Here is a 22,032-nt window from a genome sequence, read left to right on the forward strand (position 1 = left end):
ACAATTAATTAAAGGAGAGTGCATTGCAATAAAGTTACATCGTGGTCAGTTTATATATACTGTCCTAAGTTGGTTCACAGATGTCACTGTCAATTAAAGTCTTATTGGAGTCCAGTTCATTATCAATTTTTCCCCCTTACCTTGATCAATATTTTTGGCTGCTTCTGCTTGACAAACTTAACACAATGTCTATATCTATATGTCTTGCCATTCATTTACATGGAATAGATGGCAGTGTATGATTTATTTTTAGATACTACGTATGGTCAGGTACTTTATTTGAGAGGTTTAGAGCTCTCATCCATTTTTATTTTAAGAAGTGACAATAATAAGCTCTCTCTTCCTTCAAGGGGATGTCAACTGGATATAATGAATGCACATTAAAAGCTGCATTCACCTGTGCGTGCATTCACTCTGTGTCTCATGGTGACAAAAGCAAATAAATGCAATATCTGTGGTGACATCTTGACTCCAGCCCACACCAAATGCTGCAGCACAAAAAGTGATTCAATAGGTTGTGCGGTCCCCAAAATGTGACGATGCATCTCGAGGAGTTACAGAGAGACAGAGGCCCCTATAATATATACCCCAGTTCAGCCAGTGAAGCAGTGATGAAAGGAAGCCATAACTTTAACTTGCCATAGTTATTATTTTTCCCTTTTTCCTCTGCAGATTTTAATACATAAGGGTCAGTCCACCATGACAAACCTCAGCAACAGTCATACGGGCATCAGTGGAGCAGTTAAATGAGTGAGAAATGCGACAGGGGTCAACTTTTCTCAGTTCCTCAGCTTTGTTTGAATTTTAATTTCACTTACAGAAGGAAAGCTAAGTTAAGGGACAATTCAGCAAGACTAGAAGCCGGTAGCATTAACTGTAAGTGTTGTGATTTGCTACGTAAATTAACAATCCAGAATTTTAAAGGGAATGTGAAATGCCGAATAAGTGCAAGCCTACACCAGCATTTCCAAACATGAACCCACTGAAGTGATGGCAAAAATCTCGCTGACTTCTGCCCAGCAAACAGGTAACCAGCCTTTGATCCCTAAGTAAAGATGATGCTGGGATTAATGAAACACCAACCTGTTTGTTAAGACTGGGACCAAATTTAGCTCGCTTAACACCTCACCTGTTTAGTGCAAAGTGTTACAGGGCAGAAACCAGACAGTGCTTGGTGGACAGGTCATGGCGAGCCCTGAAGGAATCTGCTTTTGTGGGATTTTATTGTAAAGCTATAGCCAACATCCATGTGAGTCTTTGGGCATCTGATCATTTTTCTCTATTTTAAATGCAGGTAACTGGCCCAAAAGCCTAGATCGTCTCCCCCACTTTTGCGCCCTTGGAATCATTACTGCCTGTTGCATAAACCCGCCTCAGTTCACACTTGATTGACGGGAGGAATGGTAACAGCTCCTTTAGTGTCGTTATGGTCTGTCGGGTCAGTGCGGCTGGTATACATACGCACGGGGTATGCATGATGAAAAACACCCTGACGTCTTGCTGAAAAATGTGGCTGCCTATTTCCAGCTCTTAAGGTTCAGGGAGACCCTTCTTGGTCATCCAGCCTCTTCTGCCCCTTGCTTTTGACAACTGTGCATAAAGACTCCTCTGCCTGCCCTCCTTCACAGGTACAATCCACTTTTTGGTTGAGCACAAAACATTTTCTGCAATCTCACTCACTCTTTGCCCAGATAAAATTTCCAGATACTCTCTGACAACTTCCTTCAAAAGACTATTCTATCAGCTGCCTGGCTTTTATTATACTATGCAATTTGAATTCTCTACTAAAGAAAAGCCCGTCTGTGACACGGGCCACTGGCCAATGTACAATACGGGACCAGATGAACCACTCTTTTCATCCAAGGTGACAAGGATCCTCCATTTTTCCCCCTATTTCAGTGCTGACATTCCCAATTTCTTCTGGCTGAATACAGGGAAAAATAAAATAAAATGAAAACAATCTATCCCCTGTTTCTGTTGTTATACTTCAGAAATTAGTAAGTTCCTGATTCACCCTTGAATTAAAACCTTGTTTTGGCCAAGCAGATACTATGAAATGCGGTTATTCTCACTATTTTTCTTTTTTTAAGAAAATAATAAGTACTTTTTTTCCTTCCCTAAAATGCCCAAGGACACCAGTATATGTAGATACCGAGGGACAAAAGCGATCATAATCTATAAATGTGTAGGAAATATGAGTCTAACCTGGAGACAGGTAAGAGAAGAATCGAAAGCTCTAGAAACACAAACTTTAATTTCTTTCATCCACATTATGTAACTTTAAAACAAACCTATTCTTGTAAGGATGATTAGTTGATATGGTAGTGGGGCTAGGTGGAGAACAGCTTTCAGTGCAAAACTTAACAGCCAAGCGAGAGATCCCAGAAAATTGGAGTTTGTATTGGAAATGCTGACACAACCGTAACAACAGCTTCATAACTGGCTGCAGCTGCTTTTAGAAACCAGAATCCATGTCCAGACCCCCTGAAAAAGAGTTAATATATCCCTCTAATTTATGAAGCAATCTGAGCTATCTTTTTGACATTATCAAATACATATGCATGCTCATCTGTACAGGAGATTATAAAGTACAGGGGGGTGGTTTTTTTTCCTTTCTCTTCGATCAAGCTATCCAATTGCATTTTGATTGTTTTAAGGGGTTACTCTTTAGACCTAAGGCATAAAGCCACCTCTGTTTTATTACAGTTTATTTGCGCATTTACCTCCCTAAAACTTGTTTGTTTTACTACCATACTAAATGCTGTATGTGTTTCTTTCAGCCGGGCAAGCCTTATGTTTCAATTATGGAGGAGTTCATTTAGCACCTGTATTGCATTGTGCTTCTTTTCAACTAAATTTCCATTTCCCAAAGGCTATATGCATGAATGTGTATATTTTTTTTTTCTGTATGTATTCATACACATGAATCTATGCATTTATACTTATATACAAATATATCATCTTGATTGAATGATCATTCTCACTGCACCTTTGAATTTCTGAGACATCCAAAACCTTAACAAACATTCTGAGACATAAAAAGATTTTAATTTTCCTATCATCAACCTTTGTAATCAAATGGAACAGAATATAGTGAATGGAAGCGGCATTTACCTACCCTCGAGGTGTCTTAAATTTAAAAATTATTTATACTTTTGAGAAGATACAGCAGTAAAAGAACTAAACTATTCTTTCCATGCTGCATTTTTCTAGCTGCATCAAATGCTTACTGAGTGAGGTTCGGGTCAGGTAGGTACACAGTCTAAACCACGGGACTACAATGGTGGATTTCAAGGAGTTTTGGTGGGTTTAGTGTTTTTTCCCCTCCCTACATGAGGGCTGAAAGAATGTTGTAGCTCTCGCGTCTATGGAAGACTCTTGCTTTCCCACTGCACACTATCTCCACTCTTTAAGTGCACTCACCCGCTTGTGTTTCAGTAAATCTCAGTTAAGTGTGGAATGCTGATTTCTTCTGACTTCCTAAATAGAATATTATGGAGACCTGTGTGTTTTAAATTAAAACACATTCCAGGCCTTGGGTACAAGCATGCTTCAATAGAAAAGGCTGTTTAAACCTGTGGGAACAGTCCTATATTTAGATTACATTAATTCATAAATATTATACTAAATACCTCTTAAATTGGCCTTAAATGACTTCAAAGATAATGCATTATAATATGGCTGTCCTGAGAGCACTAACCTTTATGTCTCCCAGTAACTCAGCCTTTAAGTATACTCCACTGTTAGATAAGAAGGGGGGAAGTTATGAATGAATGGCTTGCTAAATTGTTCAAGTGTGATTAGTTAACTCTGTGCATGTGTGTGTGTATGTGTGAGCGCGTGGGTGGGTCAGCTCAGCCTCGGTAGGTTTCTACCCACAGATCTCAGCACACAGCCTCTTCCCAACCCTAGAGCAAAGTACCATGGCAGGAGCGTGTTCCTGCCCCGTGTGGAGAGAAGCAAGGATGGGGGAGAGATGCTACAGCTACGCTCATGCCACAAAAGCATCTCTCAGGGATCTGGCAAGCCTTTTCCACCTTTCCTCACACACCGATACCCCCCTACCCTTTTATCTCTTTGCGTGTCTGTGAAAGAATCGTGCTCCCCTGCCTCTTCCCTGGCATCTGACCCGGTATCATCCAGGGCTGCTGGTGGGAGAACCTGGGACTTCTCTCTCCTTTGGTGATAGTTTTTCTGGGAGGGGGGCATAGTCATGTACTTTACCATCAGGTTGCTAATTTTCAATTTCTTCCCGCTACAGGGGAGTATCACAATAGATTCGCTTAATAATATTTTCAGGTATATACATCCTGCACTCTCATTTCAACAGATTTACACCTGAAATTATTCTGATTGCTACATTTTTTACTTTAAGCTAATGCCTCTCTCTTCCCTCCTCCCAACACAAAACTGCCTTCTCCCTCTCCACACCCAAGGTTTGCTCTCCGTACACTTAAATAAACTACAGCCCACTATTAACCCTTCATGGTATACTACTGTCACAGCCTCATCCCCTGGATTAGGAATGAAATCAACTGAGAGTGATGGATCAATTAATGTATAAGCATTATGCATCACTTATGGAAAACATCTTGGGGCTTCATATTGCCATCCTAACACAGAGAGCCAAGTTGGACTATCTTTGTGCAATTCTTCATCTATGCCTGCAAAGCAGAGCCAAAATAAGGAGACCTGAGTGAATACTATGCTTCACATGACAGCATATAGAGAAGGGAAAGGGAAAAAAAAAAAAAAAAGACTCAAAATGAAATAAAATTAAATAAAATAATAAAAAAGCCAGATGCAATCCTCATTCTTCAGAGCCCCATCATGCTTTTTGACTTAATAGTAATTAATCACTACTGGCAAGAAAGTAATTTTTTTCCAGGTAGCCAGAGGCACATTTTTATCAGGATTAGCTAATAAATCAGCGGCATCGCTAGAAAGGAGTTCAAACTCTTCTCAGATGTACTAAATAAAACCGATCTCTGAAATGCTGGCAACTCGGTGTCTATTGAAGCCTCTCTCAAACCCTAGCCTGCAAAATAACAATAATCGTCATCATTTTTCCTTCCAAAGTCCAAAACTTCTAGGAGGTTTAAAATGACTGTTTCTTTCAAGATGAACTCATGCAATTTAGTTTGATGAGGTGACAAGATTTCCCATCTGGCTTTTTTCCTAGGTTGCAGCTTTAGAACAGAAATGAAATGAAGGGAAATGAAGTTAGTATCTTGCTTAATTCAGGAATATGTGTTAAACACATCCAAGCAAGATAAATGATCTCTCTCTCTCTCTGCCTCCCTCCCCTCCTTCTTGAGTTTGTCTCTGTGAATACAGGCATGCAGTAAAAGCAAAACTGAACTGAAAGAGGATGGATTCACTTCTATGAAATAGAAATTCAAGTTAGCGTATAGATCGATTAATTACAGGTTTGATAGAACATAACAAAAGAACAAAACCTCATCAACAAATAAAAATAACCTCTCTCCACCACAAAAATCCTTTCACAAGGTGTTAGCTCAAAGGTTTCCTCTACATTATGTTGAGTGATTCTCTTCAGTGTAGCTTTTAACTGCTATAATTTTTATTTTACAGAAACCTTAGATAATTTTTGCAAACACATGTGCGCACACACAAGCTCAGTGGCTACTCTCACTATGCCTCATCTATTAGATGAAATCTCCCAGGACCTTTCTTTCCTTGTGCCTCTTACTATTATTTTTATTATTATTAATAACTATTACAATACAGATGTCATGTTTAAATGATGCCCATCGGACCTTGATGTGGCTTCTAGGAAGCTTGTCTGAAAATAAAGCAAGGTTCGAACGGGCTACGCTGATCATTGTAAATATGAGAAGGGTGTTTGGAGCGACTGACAAGAAAGGAAGGAAGAAATACCCTATAAGTTCGACTGAGTCCCTGGTCCCCGAGCTCTGAACATTTTCTCTAGCCCGCGTTGAAACTGCTACTTTGCACTATCAGGGTACATTTTCATTTTCATTTCCTGAGGGTGGAAAAGAGGAGAGTGAGTGGGAAGGGGGAAGAAATGCCTGCTGAACATGCCATTAAGTTTAAGATTTACAACTTGCCAAGGCATCTGGAAAGATGGGAAGACAGTAATGCCATTACCAGTGGCTCTCCTTGCCAGCAGTTCACCAAGCTGGAGTAGACACTGCTACTGAACCTCTCCTATAACACATGTAACTTCCACTCCCCCTGTGGCCCCCTGCAAAACCCTTTCTTCTTCCGCACTAGATTCGGAGTCACACCCCAATCACTTCTGATCTGATTTTTGCTGTTATTTTTGATAGCTACATATCTAATGAAATAAACACACACACATATACAGAAGCTGAGTTAATAAAGTGGCTTGCTTCACTCCTGGGTCTCGTGTGCTCCTAAGCGGGGCTACCATGCAAATTATATTCAACTTCTTTCCTGTGAGTCCTACTTTCCTATCCGAGGATCTGAGCATCTCTCCCCCACTACACACACCCTCCCCCACCTCTAAAATGTAGCATCGTCTAATCTGAAATGCACCTCTGGAGAGCCTAACCTAAGCAGGGAAAGGAGCAGGCAGAGATGGAGTGAGTTAGGCATCGCATGAGGAGTATGTCTTCACTGCCTTTAAAGAAAATCTAAAAAGTTCCCGGGATGGACTTTGGGCACATTAAAGTAGTGCTTAGAATATGCCTGCTCAGAGACTTCTCTGCTCTATAACTAAACTGCAACCCGTCTCTCCTGGATCATCTTCTCCAACACTCACACTCATGCTGTGATTTCGTACAGACACCCCCCCCAGCCCCGCTTAAGATAGATAGGCTCTTTTTATTGTTGTTTATATCCCTGTTCCCATGCTGAAGGAAAGGAAAATTAAATGCCCCCGGAGCAACTCACTCTCCTCCACCTCTGGCTTTGGAGTACGCTACAGATAATTATTGTAACAGCAGTGTAAATAAAATAAAATAAAATAAAATATTTTTAAAAATCTTAAAAAAAAAAAAAAGGAAAGAAAAAGAAAAGGCGTCGGTGCCAGCTACACAACAGTTGTAAAATAGGGGCTCCCCAGCTCCGCGCAAGCACACGGACACACACACCCCCGGGTGGAAAATGTGCGGCTCCCAAAGATAAATAAAGAAATCCCGGTTTCAGCACCACCAGCGCGCGGACAGCTGCCTGCCAGCCCCGCCGCCCGCCCGGCGCTCGCAAGTGGCTTCGTCGCACCCCCCAAAAAAAGGGGAGGAAAGAAATAAAAATACTAATGAATAAACCAAACGGAGCTGACCCCCTTCCTTCTCTCTCTTCTCTTTACAGGAGATTCTATTATTTCTTTCCCTGCCCTCCCAGCCTGCTGCCTCCACCCCCGGGCCAACTGAAAATGAAATAAAATGAAATGAAATCGAAAGGAAAGAGAGAAAAAGAGACCCAGAGAGGGAGCGGGAGCTTGCCTTCCTCTCCCGATCTCTCCCGGGAAAGTTCAGGAGGTAACTCACCTTTGTGCATGCCAGTGAACCTGTCCTTCAGCACCGTCAGTTCATAGATCTTCCCGAACTCCTCGAAGAGCGGTTTGAGGTCTTTCTCGTCCAGGTTACGGGGGATCTGCCCAATAAAGAGCTTAATGGCATCGTGGTCCTTCATTGGGATGGTGGATGGGTTTCCGGGACTATGGTTTAATCCGTTCATATGCCCGTTGGTGCTGGGGTTGCTGTGATTGCTACTCAGGCTGGTATTGTCTGGTTGTCCGTTTGCTAACGTGGCCATCTTTATATACATAGAGAAAATCTTCTTTCCTTTTTTTCCCCCTCTTCTTTTCTCTCTCCCTCCCTCTCTCTCTCTCTCCCTCTCTCCCTCTCTCTCGCTCTCTCGCTCCCTCTCCCTCTTTCACACACACACACACACTCACACACACACACTCCTCCCTCTCCGTGTCTCTCTCTCTCTCTCTGGGTCTGATCTGATTTTTTTTTTTACATTGAAGATCTGTGTCCTTTCCGTTTAAACAGGCTGGATCGGTTCAAATTCCCAGCCAGACTAGGGGGTGGGGTGTGAGTGCGTGGATGTGTGTCTGTGCGGGGAAGGGAGGCTGGGGGTGGGGGATTGCTTGTGCCTCTACTCTGGCTAAACCCCCTCCTCCCATCCAACCACCCCCCTGTCTGTCTGCCTGGGAGAAGCTTAATGGTATCTTCCAACACAGCCCCTGGCTATAAATAGCACTAGGCGCATGGCTCTTTGAGACACAGTCAATTTCTATTGTGCCAAGTGAGCAAAGGGGAACGGTTGCGTTTTTAGGACCAATGATGATGATTTTTTTTTTCTTTTCCTTTGCAAGCCCTCCGATCAATCGCTGTCGTTATAATTTCAGTGATCATCGGGAAATCTGCCTTTTTATTTGAGAGGGGAAAAAAAAAACAAACCCAAGGTGTTCTTATTTCTTCCTATTATGATGTCTCTTATTTACTCTTATTATTTCGCAATTGATAATAAAAGCAGTTCAGATACGGACGAATCCTCGGGCTCAGAGGTTGCTTTTGGTGTTGTTGTTGTGGTCGTGATGTTACAAGCTCTCTTTATTATATATGTTCTTGTTGCATCTAAAAAAATGCATGCTCTTTAAGCTCCTTTTTTTTAACAAAAAATTATGTTGTTGCTGATCACATCAAGCTAGGAAAGGCACAAACTATACTATTGTAGCTCTTTGGAGGGAGACGAAAAATATCGAGATGATTGTTGTTAATGTTCATGCTGCCGATATTTATTTTACGTACGATCAGTGCGGGCGTTATCTCCTATACTAGCTGTGTGTGCGGGTGTGTGTGTGTATTGGGAAAGGATTGATCAGATAAGATTTTCTTGCCCGACTTTCAAGCCATCAGGATATTCTGTCCCTCTCTGATGGAAACATAAATCGTATTTTGTAGTCATCAGGGATCGGGAGTTGCTTGTCCGAACAATGCTCTCTAGACAAAGTGTACTGTATGGTGGAAATGAAGTCAGCTCTCCTTTCATAGAATCTGGGGGTGGGGAGGGCAGGGAGGCTCGGATTAAGGACAAAACTCTCCCTTGTCCCCCAAATAATAATAACAACAATCCGGACAGTAACAAAACAAGACTCTGCGTGCGCTCGGAACAATTTTTCTGATTTCCCCCCCCCCCCCTTTTCCCCCGGCTTCCGTGCGAGCTGTGCGGGGATGAACCTCGCAGAAGCTCCAGCAGGCGAGCTCAGAGCAGCCTGCGAGTTACCTGTTCGGAACCTTCCCCCGCTCCGGCCGGGCTGCAGCCACACGGCGCCCGAATACCTCCTCTACCCCATGGGTGCGCGCAGTCCCCGCCGGCCCCCACGCCAGGCCAGGGCCGCCCCCAAGCACCGCGGGGGCTACCAACCATTGTTCCCGGCGCCACCGGCTGCTCCCCGGGGCGGAGGCGGCGGCGGACCCGGGGCGGGTGGGCTGGGAGCGGGACCCCTCCGGCAGCCCGTCCCCCGGGAGCGCCGGGCAGGGCGCCGGGAACACGTGTGACGGTAAACGGAAGGGGCAGCCGTGGAGAAGGGAGATTATTAGTTTAGATTTGCAACGTTCCTGCATGTTTTATTGACCGGAATTTATTTATGTTTTAAAAACAAACAAACAAATAAAAGAAACAAAACCACAGCACCTTTGTAGCAGTTTTCACTTTATTTGGCTTTTGTTTTAATAACAGAGTAGCAAGGCAGTGTCCTACCCCCGCTCTTAAAAAAAATAAAAATAATTAAAAAAAATAATAACCCAATGCAGGTGTCTCAGCTATTACAACTACTGTGACTGCGAGTCCCTCCGAGCCTTAAACGGGCGCCCCTGTCAAGAGACGAGAGCGGAGGGGTCCGATAGTGGGGTGCGGGGGGGCGGTCCTGGGTGGAGGGGGGTGCGGGGGTGCGGCAGGGCTGCGCCCCTCCCCTGCGCGACCGACGGTCCTCGCGGGGGGAGCGCTGCGGGCGGCGGGGCGGGGACGGGCCCGGCCCCTCCGGATCACCCCCCCGCCCCGCTTCCCCCGGGGCCCGCACCTGGGGGGACAGCCGAGTCCGGTCCCCGGCAGCCCTCACCGCCTATTATGGCTCTTTAAATATCTTTTTGCCGCTAATGGTGAGGCAGCTGCTGTCAGACGCCTAATGCCGGGATGGTGGCAGGCACCGCGCATTGTTTGCTGTCTGACCAGGCAAGCTATTATTGGGGTCTAAGGGGGGGATCTGTCTGTCTTCCCTTCCCAGGCACACACTTACAACGTTTAAAGGCTAAAGACAAGGAGATCTGACAGCGCAGAAGCTGCGGGTGGGTAAAACCCTCAGACAGCCCCTCTCACAAATTCTCAGCCCCGTGACTCACCCGCTTTCAAATCTTGCCTTGTGCCTTGGACTGTGATAAAAGAATGACAACAACAACAAAATCTGCATGAAACAAAATCCTCTGGTACCCCTCACCCTGAACCAGGACATTAAAAATCTTAATATTTGCTCCTTCTGAACCTTGAAAATGCATCCGTGCTGGAGACTTGTTAAACCTTTTTTAGAGAAGGAATATCTACTCTAGTGAAAAGTGAAACATCATCCGGCACTGATCCATCCTAGGGATAGCTCTGTTAACACCTTGTCCATGAGCAGGCCACTCTGCTTGCAATCATGGTTTATCCTAAATGAAAGACAATTAGAAGAGCAGGGCAGTGAAAAGAGTAATTTTGTTGCTGAGAGGGAGTCCTTTTTATAATAATATATATTTAAAAAAAAAAACTTTGAGCTGGTCCACGCCCCGTTTCCACAGTGCTGTTAAGTATAGTCATTTAGAAATGGATGCTGTTCAAGTACAGCCCCCTGGTGCACAGGCACAGCTGTGAGGGGTGGCAGGATGAAATAATATGGACACAAATACTGCTACAAGGGCTCTGAGATGAACACAGCTGCTACAGTGGATGGAAATAAGCTGTACCCCATAAGCACCTTTACACATGTACAAGGGGCTGTACTAGATTTTAAACAGATACAGGCAAAGGAGGAGTGAAATTGTTATCTATAAACCAGCCTTTGCCGAACAGTTCCCAAGTGAGAAATGTTCCCAGTGTAATCACAATGGGTCCAGTTCAGCAATCCATAAGTGAGGGAGTCCACAGGAATTTTATAAGAATAAAGTCTTTTGTAACAGGCTTCAGTTTCTTCTGGACAGTGAAAATTATTTATCAGCTTGGAATCAAAATAAAGCACTTTAAATTTCTCTTCCCCCCACCTTTCCCCCCTCACTTTGTGCCTACCTGCAAAAGAAAAAAACAAAAAAAAAACAACCCCAAAAACAAAATATCCCCCTTCCAAGCCCTTTTACAGCCTCATTTGCTCCTGCTCCTTACTTAAGTTAGCATCCTTTTTTGGAAACACAAACAATATTTTGGGGTAGATCACCAGTAATTCTTCCAGTAATTCTTATCTCCTCAGATGAAATGCTTCCTCAAATCAGCACAGCTGGAAGAATGCACTGACATTGCTGGACCAGGAGCAGAGAGATGCAGCAGGACCAGCCACAGGTATACACACACCTCATGCGAGAGAGGGTTTGCAGCACCAGGCTTTGGCTTTTAATGTGCCTTTCAAAGGGCTTGATTGATTGCTGTTAATCCTGTGAACAACTTCGGTGTTGTTAACAGGACTGCCCGCATTAGTAAAGGTACTTGCATGCATTAGTATGCTCCTCGTCCCCACGACGTCAATAGACAGCTTTCCAATGACTTCTAGGAGGGCTGGATCAGGCCCTTGCTAGCAGCAAGTTTTTAATGAACACCATTTGGTGCAGGGAAGGGGGGACGTAGTAATACATCAGTCCTGAATATCTTCATTTTCCAGGAAACGAGCAAGTAAAGAAGAAAGGCAGGAATAGGCCGAAAGGTTGCTGGAGGGAGATTCTTCTGCTGAACTTCAAAACCCTGGACCTAGCGCACAGAACCATCGTTCACTGAATGATATGAAAAAATTGCAGACAAGTTGTGTTCCAAATAAATAAGCAATACATGGGAATTTTGTTTTTAAATAGATAAAATAAACTGCAAGCTAGTTTTGTTCCAAAAAAAAAAAAACAAACCACCAGTTTGTGTGAATTTGGGTTTTAAATAGTAATTTATCTTTCTTTAGACCTAGGTAGCCAAATCGGCCCATATACTCCCAGATTCTCTGCTAGCTGATTTTGCTGAGATTTTCCAAATAAAACGTAAGATGTTTAATAGCAAAGATAACACTTTCTGATCACAATTCAAAGACACAGTTCTCAGCTACTACTAAAGGGCCTGGTCCTGCCGAGACTTCTAACTCGGCTGGGATTGTTTACTTCAGCTTGTTAGGCTTTCCAGAGAGCGCTGACAGGATCAGGGCCTATTAGATATATAATCAAATAAAATAATTGAGAGCTGCATGTGGGCCTCTAATACATCTAACAAAAGGAGAGGGACCATCATCCACTAAACTTCGGGTGAGAACCCAAGCATCAGGGTATGGGCCCAATCCTGAAAACCTTAATCTGCATTGTTGTTAATCAGTCTGCTGTGGTCAGAGGGATTATTCATTTGAGGAAGGATTACTCCTGTGAACATTTGAAAGATTGGTCCCTGAATTAATGCGTGAATCGGTGTGGGGATTTTTGTTTTGTTTTGTTCTTTTTTTTTTTTCCCCTTCCTCTATCTTAGAATCAGAAAGGTTGGCTGAGGAGAGAAATGAAAAACTATTCACATCCAAAGGAGCTTAGCAGAGGATTGTAGTTAGCGTAGGCAACAAAAGGTATCACTGTAATAAAAAAGGGTGCTTTGTTTATGGAGGCCTTTTGTTATTAAAGTAGGACTGGTGAGTTTCAGGTGGTCAAGTCAAGGCTGCATAGAAACTGGGGGTTAATAGAGGACAGAAAAATAGAAAAGAGTGTTTGTATGTGTGTGTTTGCGTGTCTATTTAGACACAGGATTTGTGCAGACACATACATACACATAATTACATTCCACCCAATGGCTTCTGCTATTTAAACAGAGCTCTCCAGAATATTCCTGTTGCCCGTGCTGTGAACACTGTAAACATGTTCTATAAGTCCTTTGAAAAGAATACCAAGTTTATTATCTCCTCATACCTTTTCCATAATATGTATGCCTCTGTACATAATGAGTAATGAAAGCAGGCAAGCTTGTATTGTAGGGATAATAATGCTTCATGTTAATGTGGTTCTTTTCATAATCAAATCATTGTGTGATCATTAACAAATTAATGCTCACAGCGCCCCTGTGAGGAAGGGAGATTTCAGCTTAATAGGATCTGGTAGCACCGCCAATTACAAAGGTTGCCTGAGACTCCCTATAATAAAATCCTGTTCAGCTTTGATAAACTGCACATATTTTGGCTGAAATTCTCCAAGTTGGGTGCCTGCATTCAGTTCAAATTTTTTATTTATTGAAAATTTCAGCTAGAGATATTTATCTGTCCACAAGAACAGCCCAGAGGAGAACTGGACTAGTTTGAACTCAGTCAAATGAGATGCTTTGTAAAGCTCTCCTGTCCTAGTGCTTTACAGCATGATACTAAGAGCTGACAGGAGGTGAAGCTCTTTCTCAAGTCTTTTTGTTATGTTGGGGAAAATCTGCCCCAAAGTGGCCAATTAAAAGCCTTGGGAAAATGGTAGTTCTCACACACTCACTAGAGATGCAGATTTCCAAAACCAGATTCCCCAGTGACTTGGCTCTCACCAGGTATGCCCCAGCAGAGACAAGGGTTATACCTGTCATTGCAGCACTGCCCTGGGACAGACTAGGAAAAATTGGAGCCTGGATACCTCAGACAAAAGCAGGGATTCTGTCTTTCCTGAGCTTTTGGGGACTGACAGGGAGATCCAATAGTGTGGCCAGAGCAGAAACTGAAAAGAGGCAGCTAGGGGTAATTTATGAGACCTGAAAGGACAAAGGAGGTCAGAGTAAACTGGGATGGATTGAGAAGAGACAAGAATGGGGAACAGACTGGGATTCACAATCAAGTGTAGTGTCTTTACTAGCAATTGAACTGGGTCCTGAACATGGGCTTAAGGTATTTATTAATTGCCTTAATCTTACCACAGTCTTTGGCATGGATTTGACTCATATCAGCTCCCCAGGCACCTTCTGTTTGCAGACCAGTTGGGTGTTTCCAGTAGGCATTACAGACAATAATGTTGTATTTTTTTAAAAAACAGAGGTTAGCAGTATAGCTACATGGTGCCATGTCGTTTGGACCCAGGTTTAAAGAATTCCCCAGTTATTTATTTGCATTGATACAGTTAGCTAGGGAGAACTTGGGAGGAAAGGTTGTGCTGACACACAGCAGTCTGCCTCTTAGTAGGAAGAATCTGGGAAAACGGTGAGAAATGGTAGGGGAGATAAATCTATGGGAAACCGTTTGTGGTAGAATAATGGTGAAAAAAGGAGGAATTAATAGAAGGAAGGTAAGAAAACTTTGGAAAATAAGCTGTGGAAAGCATAGTGGATCTGAGAGCTTGTGAGGCTGGCAATGAAAAGCTAAGGCAGGAAAAAGACATTGAGAGAGAGACAAAAAAAGGAAACTAGATATGGGACTGGAACTGGGAGGGGGAATACAGAGTGAGAAGGGATGGGTCTGAGAGAGGAATGAGTTAAAAGAACAAAAGGTCATGCCTGGAGGAGAATATTTGCCCCTCCTGTGTGCTTGAAATGGGAAGCAGAATCCTCCAGTTCTCTGCAGTCAACAAATGGCACTGCACATGCCATCTACTCTGTGAATGATCAAGTAATTAAAAGCTGAATTAGAATGCATCTGTACAACAAAGGAAAATCCAGGTTGTGCACGTAACCTCAATTCTGGGGGCTCTTAATATTTAAGTGCCTGTCTTCACAACTAGAACAACTTCCTTTTAATTAGGGCTTCTGTGCATGTTTGTGTGTGCATGTGTGCTTGCATATATGTGTGTGCATATGTGTGTTCACAATTATATTTGCTAATTATGATGATAAACATGATGCAAAGAGCTGTAAGGAAAAAAAAATCACTACTTTTTCTCTTTTTTTTTGTCTCTCAAATTTGGCATTAGGGCTATTGAACCTAATTTAAGTTAAAGACGTATTTTAAACCAGCTTTTTGGGGAGTGCTGTCCTTCCATAACTGTAGTCACAGTCAGTGCATATTCTTGAAAATCAAGCCTAATTCTGAAAAGGACTTAGGGCAGCTAATTCATATTTGGGCACCCAGCTGCTTGCTGAACTTTAGAGAGAACTAAGTGTAGAGATTAGGTGTGTAACGTTATCATCCCAAGTCAGTGGTCACTTTTGAAGTGGAGGTTTACAGCCTTAGGGGAAACAATGACAAAGTCAGTGCTCAGATTCAGAACTCTCTGATATCCTGTGGCATGTTTTACTTCTGAAGGTATGCCCAGTCTCCCTTTGAACGATGTGTGTTGTGGGCACAGTCTCAATATTGGATTTGTTTGCATGAATGAATGCTTGTTTTACAAAACCCATTCCTGCACCTATTTTATTCTCCAAGTAGCCAGAGGGAATGTCAGTCAGGGTCCGGCATCAACACTGCCGATTTCATATACCTCATTCTAATAACGATGCATGGCAGATGACCGAGTGTTGGCAGCGTATGTGTGTCTGCATGCATGTATGTGTGCATGCAAACATATACACGTATGGAAATACTGTAGATGGAGAAGGAGGGGGCTCTACAGCCAAATTTGCAAAAAAGCTTCTCATCAGCTTTCTGTTAGAATTTCATAGTATACTTAAAGAAAATATATTTTTCTGATTTTGTATTCCATCTCTTTGTCTATCTCTCTGTCTATTTCACTATATTTCTATCTGTCTGTCTATATATCTACTAATCTATCAGTTCTCTGCTGTCCGATAGATGATATCTCTACATGCATTATTTGTTACTGGTGTTGCAAATATGCTCAGTTTCCTTAATGGCCAATTTTCTAAATCCATCCTAGAATTTATGAATGTAATAAGCTTCAGATCTGGTCTTATACCTTTTTAAATTTCAATTTCTTATTATTTTTGTCTATTTCTGCCCAGGCTAGTAAATCACCTATACTGTGGGCTGTCTTCTAAAGGCCAGACATGCAGATGGGGCTGTAAAGGAAATAAGCAAGGATAAACAAACAGTCCAGGGCTTTGACAGCAAAAGGAGAGACTATTCATGATTCCAGCCAACTGTTTAGTCAACCCAACATTAATAAGCTTATAGAACAAATACCAGAGCGCAGTTGGCTGCTGTGTGTGCACACAAGTGTGTATTCTCTAAGAAATCATGGGGTCTTGGTCACTTCAAAATTACTTTTCTACCTGGGAGCTGTTTTTGTCTCAGACACCCTTCCAGCGTCTCAGGAAAACTGCGCTTTGCATGTACCTTTCTGTGATCTTAAAGTAATAGTTATAGTACAAGTGACTGTAATACAAAGATTCAGACTCCATTTGTTCTGTTGACTGCAGTAGAAGGGTGAAGAGGTCTTTTCCTGTGTTTCCAGCTGGTGGGTTGTGCTGGCCCTGAAATTAGAACAGACAATTTTTAATCCTTTGTGCTTTCTGCATGTATCCATTCAATTTTGGAGCCACATTACCTCTGTGGGTGATGCTGAAAGATAGGTGTTACTGAGAGCTGTTCATCCCTCCAGACCTTTAGCTAAAGAGGAAATGGTAGATTTGAATTTAGAAAGCAGAAGTGCCAGATCTCTAGGAGGAGGCAGCAGATGAGAAAAAACACATAGAGAAGGTCAAAAGAGAGACTGGAAAAGGGGGAGAGAGGGATTGAGAGGGAATTCAGAAATGAAGAGAAAACTGAGAACTGTGACTCACAGGGAAGGCAGGAGAGGTACAGAGCCCTGTAAAAACTAGAAATGTCTTGGTGAGGAAACGAGTTAGGATAAGAAATCCAGAAGTAATCAGAAAATAACTAGGTAAGTAAGGAAACTGAGGTCTTTCTGAGGAAGCTCTGAACACGCACTTAAGGAAACTGGATGCAATGGTTTGAAGGGGTAAAAACATAAAGTCAAAGGGGTCAAGTGTGTGGAGAAATGGCAAAATAAAAGTAGGGTCTTCCAGGGCCCATAGTGGAATAAAAGGTCTCTGAATCCACAGTTTTCAGATTCATCTAGGAGATTGGCAAAATGTTCCAGCTCCATCCACAGTGGCTTCTTGTGGAGGCTGGAAACCTATCACTATCAGCTATTGTGTTGTGAAAGGAAATAATGTAATGAGTGTAAAGATGTCTTGACCTTTGTGAAATTACCTACACCAAAAAAAAAGTACATAAGGTGAACAGAGAATTTTGTACATGCTTTTACAGATGTATTTTAACACTGAAACTTAGCATATGCCAGTATTAGTTTCATGTACAATTGGAAGTCAGCTTTTTTGTGTGAAATCATGAGGCAAGTTTAAATATGAGTGTAAGCTTCCTTACACTGGATGGACTGGAAGATCTCCCATCAATGTAAATGACAAGTCACCTCAAGCACATAGAAAGAGTCAAATGAAGTACTGGTGTCCAAGGTAGGATTAACTGAAGACTCAGAGTCAAAATGGGAGAGTTACTATACCATAGGTCTGCTTCCATGCATTGGTTCGTACTATGCTTCTGCTCATGCACAGCCAGAGAGGTGCTAAGAAGAGGCCTAGGAGAGCCCTGCAAAATCCCAGACTGACAGAATCAGACCTTGTTTTCCAGAGGCAGTTGATTTTGAACAGAAAAGGCCTGTTCTTCTTCACAGAATCACAGAATGTTAGGGATTGGAAGGGACCTCGAAAGACCATCTGGTCCAATCCCCCCCACTGGAGCAGGAACACCCAGATGAGGTACACAGGAAGGTGTCCAGGTGGGTTTTGAATGTCTCCAGAGAAGGAGACTCCACAACCCCCCTAGGCAGCCCGTTCGAGTGTTCTGTTCTTCCTGGTCTGTGCAGAGGGAAAGAAATATAGTATTATTTTTCCTCTTGGTTTTAACCATTGGAAATGTTCAACTGGCTAATCAGAGGGTTGCATGGTGTCTGTTTGCCTGTAACACAGCTTGAACAGAATCAAGACTGTACAGAGTGGGACATGATGGTGAGGCTATACCGTCCTTTCATCAGAGAGAAATGCATGGCAAACAGCAGCCATGTATGTCCTTACTACTGCCTATGAAATCAATGGGCTTCCTTAGCAATGCACCTGAGAGACAATTCTGCTCCCTTGAAGAACCAGAATCAGGCCATTTGGAAATCAGCTAGCTTAAGATTTTATATGGCTGAAAAACCTCATTTAATGAGATTATAACCCTGCATATATCAACATATTCATGATCTTTGGGGTTCAGTTGTCATGAAATGACAACTCACAGCTGAGTCAGCTGCATTTGTACAACTTGACATGACCTGAGAGCCTCAGATGTGAGCAAACTTGTGTTACTGACATGTGATCCATGTGAAGGAGCCTGGAAGCTTGGTTGTCTTCCACAGTCATCTCGAGAGGTCAAATTAAGGCAAGAGCCTTCACAGTATCACAGTATGTTTGGGATTGGAAGGGACCTCAAAAGATCATCTAGTCCAATCCCCCTGCTGGAGCAGGAACGCCTAGGTGAGGTCGCACAGGAACATGTCCAGGCGGGTTTTGAATGTCTCCAGAGAAGGAGACTCCACAACCTCTCTGGGCAGCCTGTTCCCGTGTCTGTCACCCTTACTGAGAAGTTTTTTCTCAAATTTAAGTGGAACCTCTTGTGTTCCAGCTTGATCCCATTACCCCTTGTCCTATCATTGTTTGCCACCGAGAAGAGCCTGGCTCCATCCTCGTGGCACTCACCCTTTATATATTTATAAACATTAATAAGGTCACCCCTCAGTCTCCTCTTCTCCAAACTAAAGAGACCCAGCTCTCTCAGCCTTTCTTCATAAGAGAGGCGCTCCACTCCCTTAATCATCTTCGTTGCCCTGCACTGGACCCTCTCCAGCAGTTCCCTGTCCTTCTGGAACTGAGGGGCCCAGAACTGGACACAATATTCCAGATGGGGTCTCACCAGGGCGGAGTAGAGGGGAAGGAGAACCTCTCTCGATCTACTAACCACCCCCCTTCTAATACACCCCATGATGCCATTGGCCTTCCTGGCCACAAGGGCACAGTGCTGGCTCATGGTCATCCTGTTGTCCACCAGGACCCCCAGGTCCCTTTCCCCTACACTGCTCTCTAATATGTAATTTCCCAACCTATACTGGAACCTGGGGTTGTTCCTGCCTAGATGCAGGACTCTACACTTTCCCTTGTTAAATTTCATTAGGTTATTCCCCGCCCAACTCTCCAGCTTGTCCAGGTCTCGCTGGATGGCAGCACAGCCTTTTGGCGTGTCAACCACTCCTCCCAGCTTAGTGTCATCAGCAAACTTGCTGATAGTGCACTCTATTCCCTCGTCTAAATCGTTAATGAATATATTGAATAATACTGGCCCCAGTACTGACCCCTGAGGCACTCCACTAGATACTGGCCTCCAACTAGACTCTGCACCATTGACTACCACTCTCTGGCTTCTCTCTTTAAGCCAGTTTGCAACCCACCTCACTACTCTATTGTCTAGACCACACCTCCTCAACTTAGCTGTGAGGATGCTGTGGGAGACTGTGTCAAAGGCTTTACTGAAGTCAAGGTAGACCACATCCTTTTTGGTGGCTTGTGAGTTTCCATTACAGAAAGTGGACTGGTCTGGGTTTCAGAACACATAGGAGTTCGTGCTTAACTTGAAGGTGCAAGTACAATGTTTGGTGACTGTATTCTGCAGGGAATTTTCTTCATAAGGGAGCAAGTGCTGCTGTCTGAAGGCCATCAGTTCCCTCTATTTTCAACTCTTCCGAGCTTTACAGAAAGCCTAGATCAGGTTTCACACCCTATTCCAGAAAACATCAACTTTTTAATCTGAAAGCAAGGACTCTTTCAAGGAAATGTAAATTCTGTCCCAATGATTGGTAGAAAATAACTTTTGTCTATGTTGGGTGAGGACCTGCTCTTTCATGACAAACAATTCAATAGAAAAACTTGCTGTTGTTCAATTCCTCTATTCTATTTTTTATGAAAATAAGAACTGTGTGAGGGAAAAACCTCTGCCTAGGTACATAAGACCCAAAGCTACCATAGCCCCAAGCATACTCCTTGGTTTCAAAACACTAAGATTCATTTCAAACTTTTCTAAGCATTGACAGTTGCAAGGAATTCTTTATTATTACTTCTCAAATATACACTTCAAATATAAGTATACATTTTTAAATAACTCTTTTGGCTGTCATATTCCCTTTCCCTTCTTTGAAAACACTCAACTTGGCCAGCAGCAGATTATATACCAAATCATCCCCTGTTATCATATCTCATTGATTTTGCTATACCTGCCACAGAGCATATTGAAGGTTTGAAAATCAGAACTCAATAATGTCAGGTGAGCTCAGGAGGACGATGTGCCTTCTGATAAACCAGCTCCTCAGCTGAATAATCTCAACAGATATTTCTTGTACTTAAGCTTGTGTAAACTGGAAGACACTCTGTTATCAATGAATTTACATGCAAGTTGAGGCCAGGCTGAGCAGTATTAGTTCCCCCATTTAACTGAGTACAGAACAGCTTGTAGACCTAACAGTGTTTCTGTGTCCCTGAGCTTATTTTAGGGTGAGATTCAGGACCATGTCAAGACTCCTGTGCTATGATTTCCATTGAAGGAAAAGTGAGACATGCAGTATGGATGGGAACTATTTCATGCTTTTTTCACATCCCTCTCATTTGGACAATCAGGGGACTGGAACAACAATGATTTAACAAAAAACAAAACAACAAAAAAAACCCAAAACAAACAAACAAACAAACAAACAAACAAACAAAAAGTATTTATTGGTCGTTTTGGACACAGTCTTTGTACATGTTAGCCTAATCTGAATGCTAAAGCACGCAGTAGATTTTCCAAGGTTTCCCTTATTTGCGTTGTGCTGGAAGTGAGGAATGTCAATGATAAGAACAGAGTTTCTTTTCTGAGTCTAACAATGCTGTCAGTAGGGACATCATGTATCTGTGCTGACCTCCAGTTTCTCATTTATACTGAGTAGCAGACTTGGTGATGAAGAGTCATTCCGTGTTTTTCATATCGACAAATTTTGATTTTGGCTAATGCAAGACCCCAGAAAACAAGAGGTGAATGTCCACCTGAATCTCTGGATGACATTTTCATTCCTGACTAGTCAAAATCAACTGGTGGACATACTTTTGTCTATTCAACAAACACACAGTATAACAGGACGAGATGCACAACTAACCACTAACTCAAGTGAACTTCTAAAACTGAGTGGGAAAGATTCAGTCCTAAGTTCATAAGTGGACCATGAGTGCACAGAGGAAAGGTCACTGTGGTGCATAAATACCATACGACACATGGCAGTTTTCCTTGACATAATAATTTCCTGGGAGATAATTTGTGTGATGATGGAAGAGGTGCCTGGGAATCTTAGCAACAATGAAACACTCTTCCGCAATACAACTCAGTCCTTGTAGTTGAAATGAATATAAAGGACTGAATGTAATGCTGTTGTTGGCTCTTATCCTGTTTTCTGACTGACAACAGTCTGGAATACAGTAGATACCCAATGAGACGAGGTTCAAGATGGAGGAAAAGAAAGACCAATACAATCAGAAATGAAGCGTGCAATATGAAGACTTGGGGATGATAATAGCAGGGTTTTTTCAAGAGGATGGAAGGTATGATGCTCTTGAAACCATCCTCAGAGGCTGTCCAGGGGGGAGTTCAGCATCCCTTGGCAACAAGGAAACAGATAAATATAGAGTTAATAACGTTTCCAAGGCCAGCATTCTCCTGCTGAAACAGATTCTAATATAGAAGGCTACATGTGAGCTATTTTTGTGCCTACAATGACTGCTGTGTTTGCCTCCACTCCCAGCATCACTCTCATTGTACTGTATGTAAAGCACTTTGGGACACATTTGCTATGAAAGGAAGTTCAATTTGTGAAACCAAATTCTATTCTA

The 22,032-nt window shown here is 42.8% G+C and overlaps 1 protein-coding gene across 20 annotated transcripts in view; it reads right to left on the minus strand.

The window, feature by feature from the left end:
* The window catches only part of CELF4 (CUGBP Elav-like family member 4), a gene marked incomplete at both ends in the record, with an annotated part of 685,986 nt that extends 678,210 nt beyond the window's left edge, over positions 1-7,776 (minus strand). For all 20 annotated transcript variants that reach the window (XM_082074681.1, XM_082074671.1, XM_082074682.1 and 17 more), the window contains one exon: positions 7,497-7,776. In XM_082074681.1, coding sequence (XP_081930807.1) covers positions 7,497-7,776 — 280 coding nt within the window. The remainder of the gene's footprint in view (positions 1-7,496) is intronic.
* Positions 7,777-22,032: the final 14,256 nt, after the last annotated feature.

The sequence above is a fragment of the Streptopelia decaocto genome (genome assembly GCF_964273445.1).
Source record: "Streptopelia decaocto genome assembly, chromosome: Z".
In the NCBI taxonomy this organism is placed as follows: Eukaryota; Metazoa; Chordata; class Aves; order Columbiformes; family Columbidae; genus Streptopelia; species Streptopelia decaocto.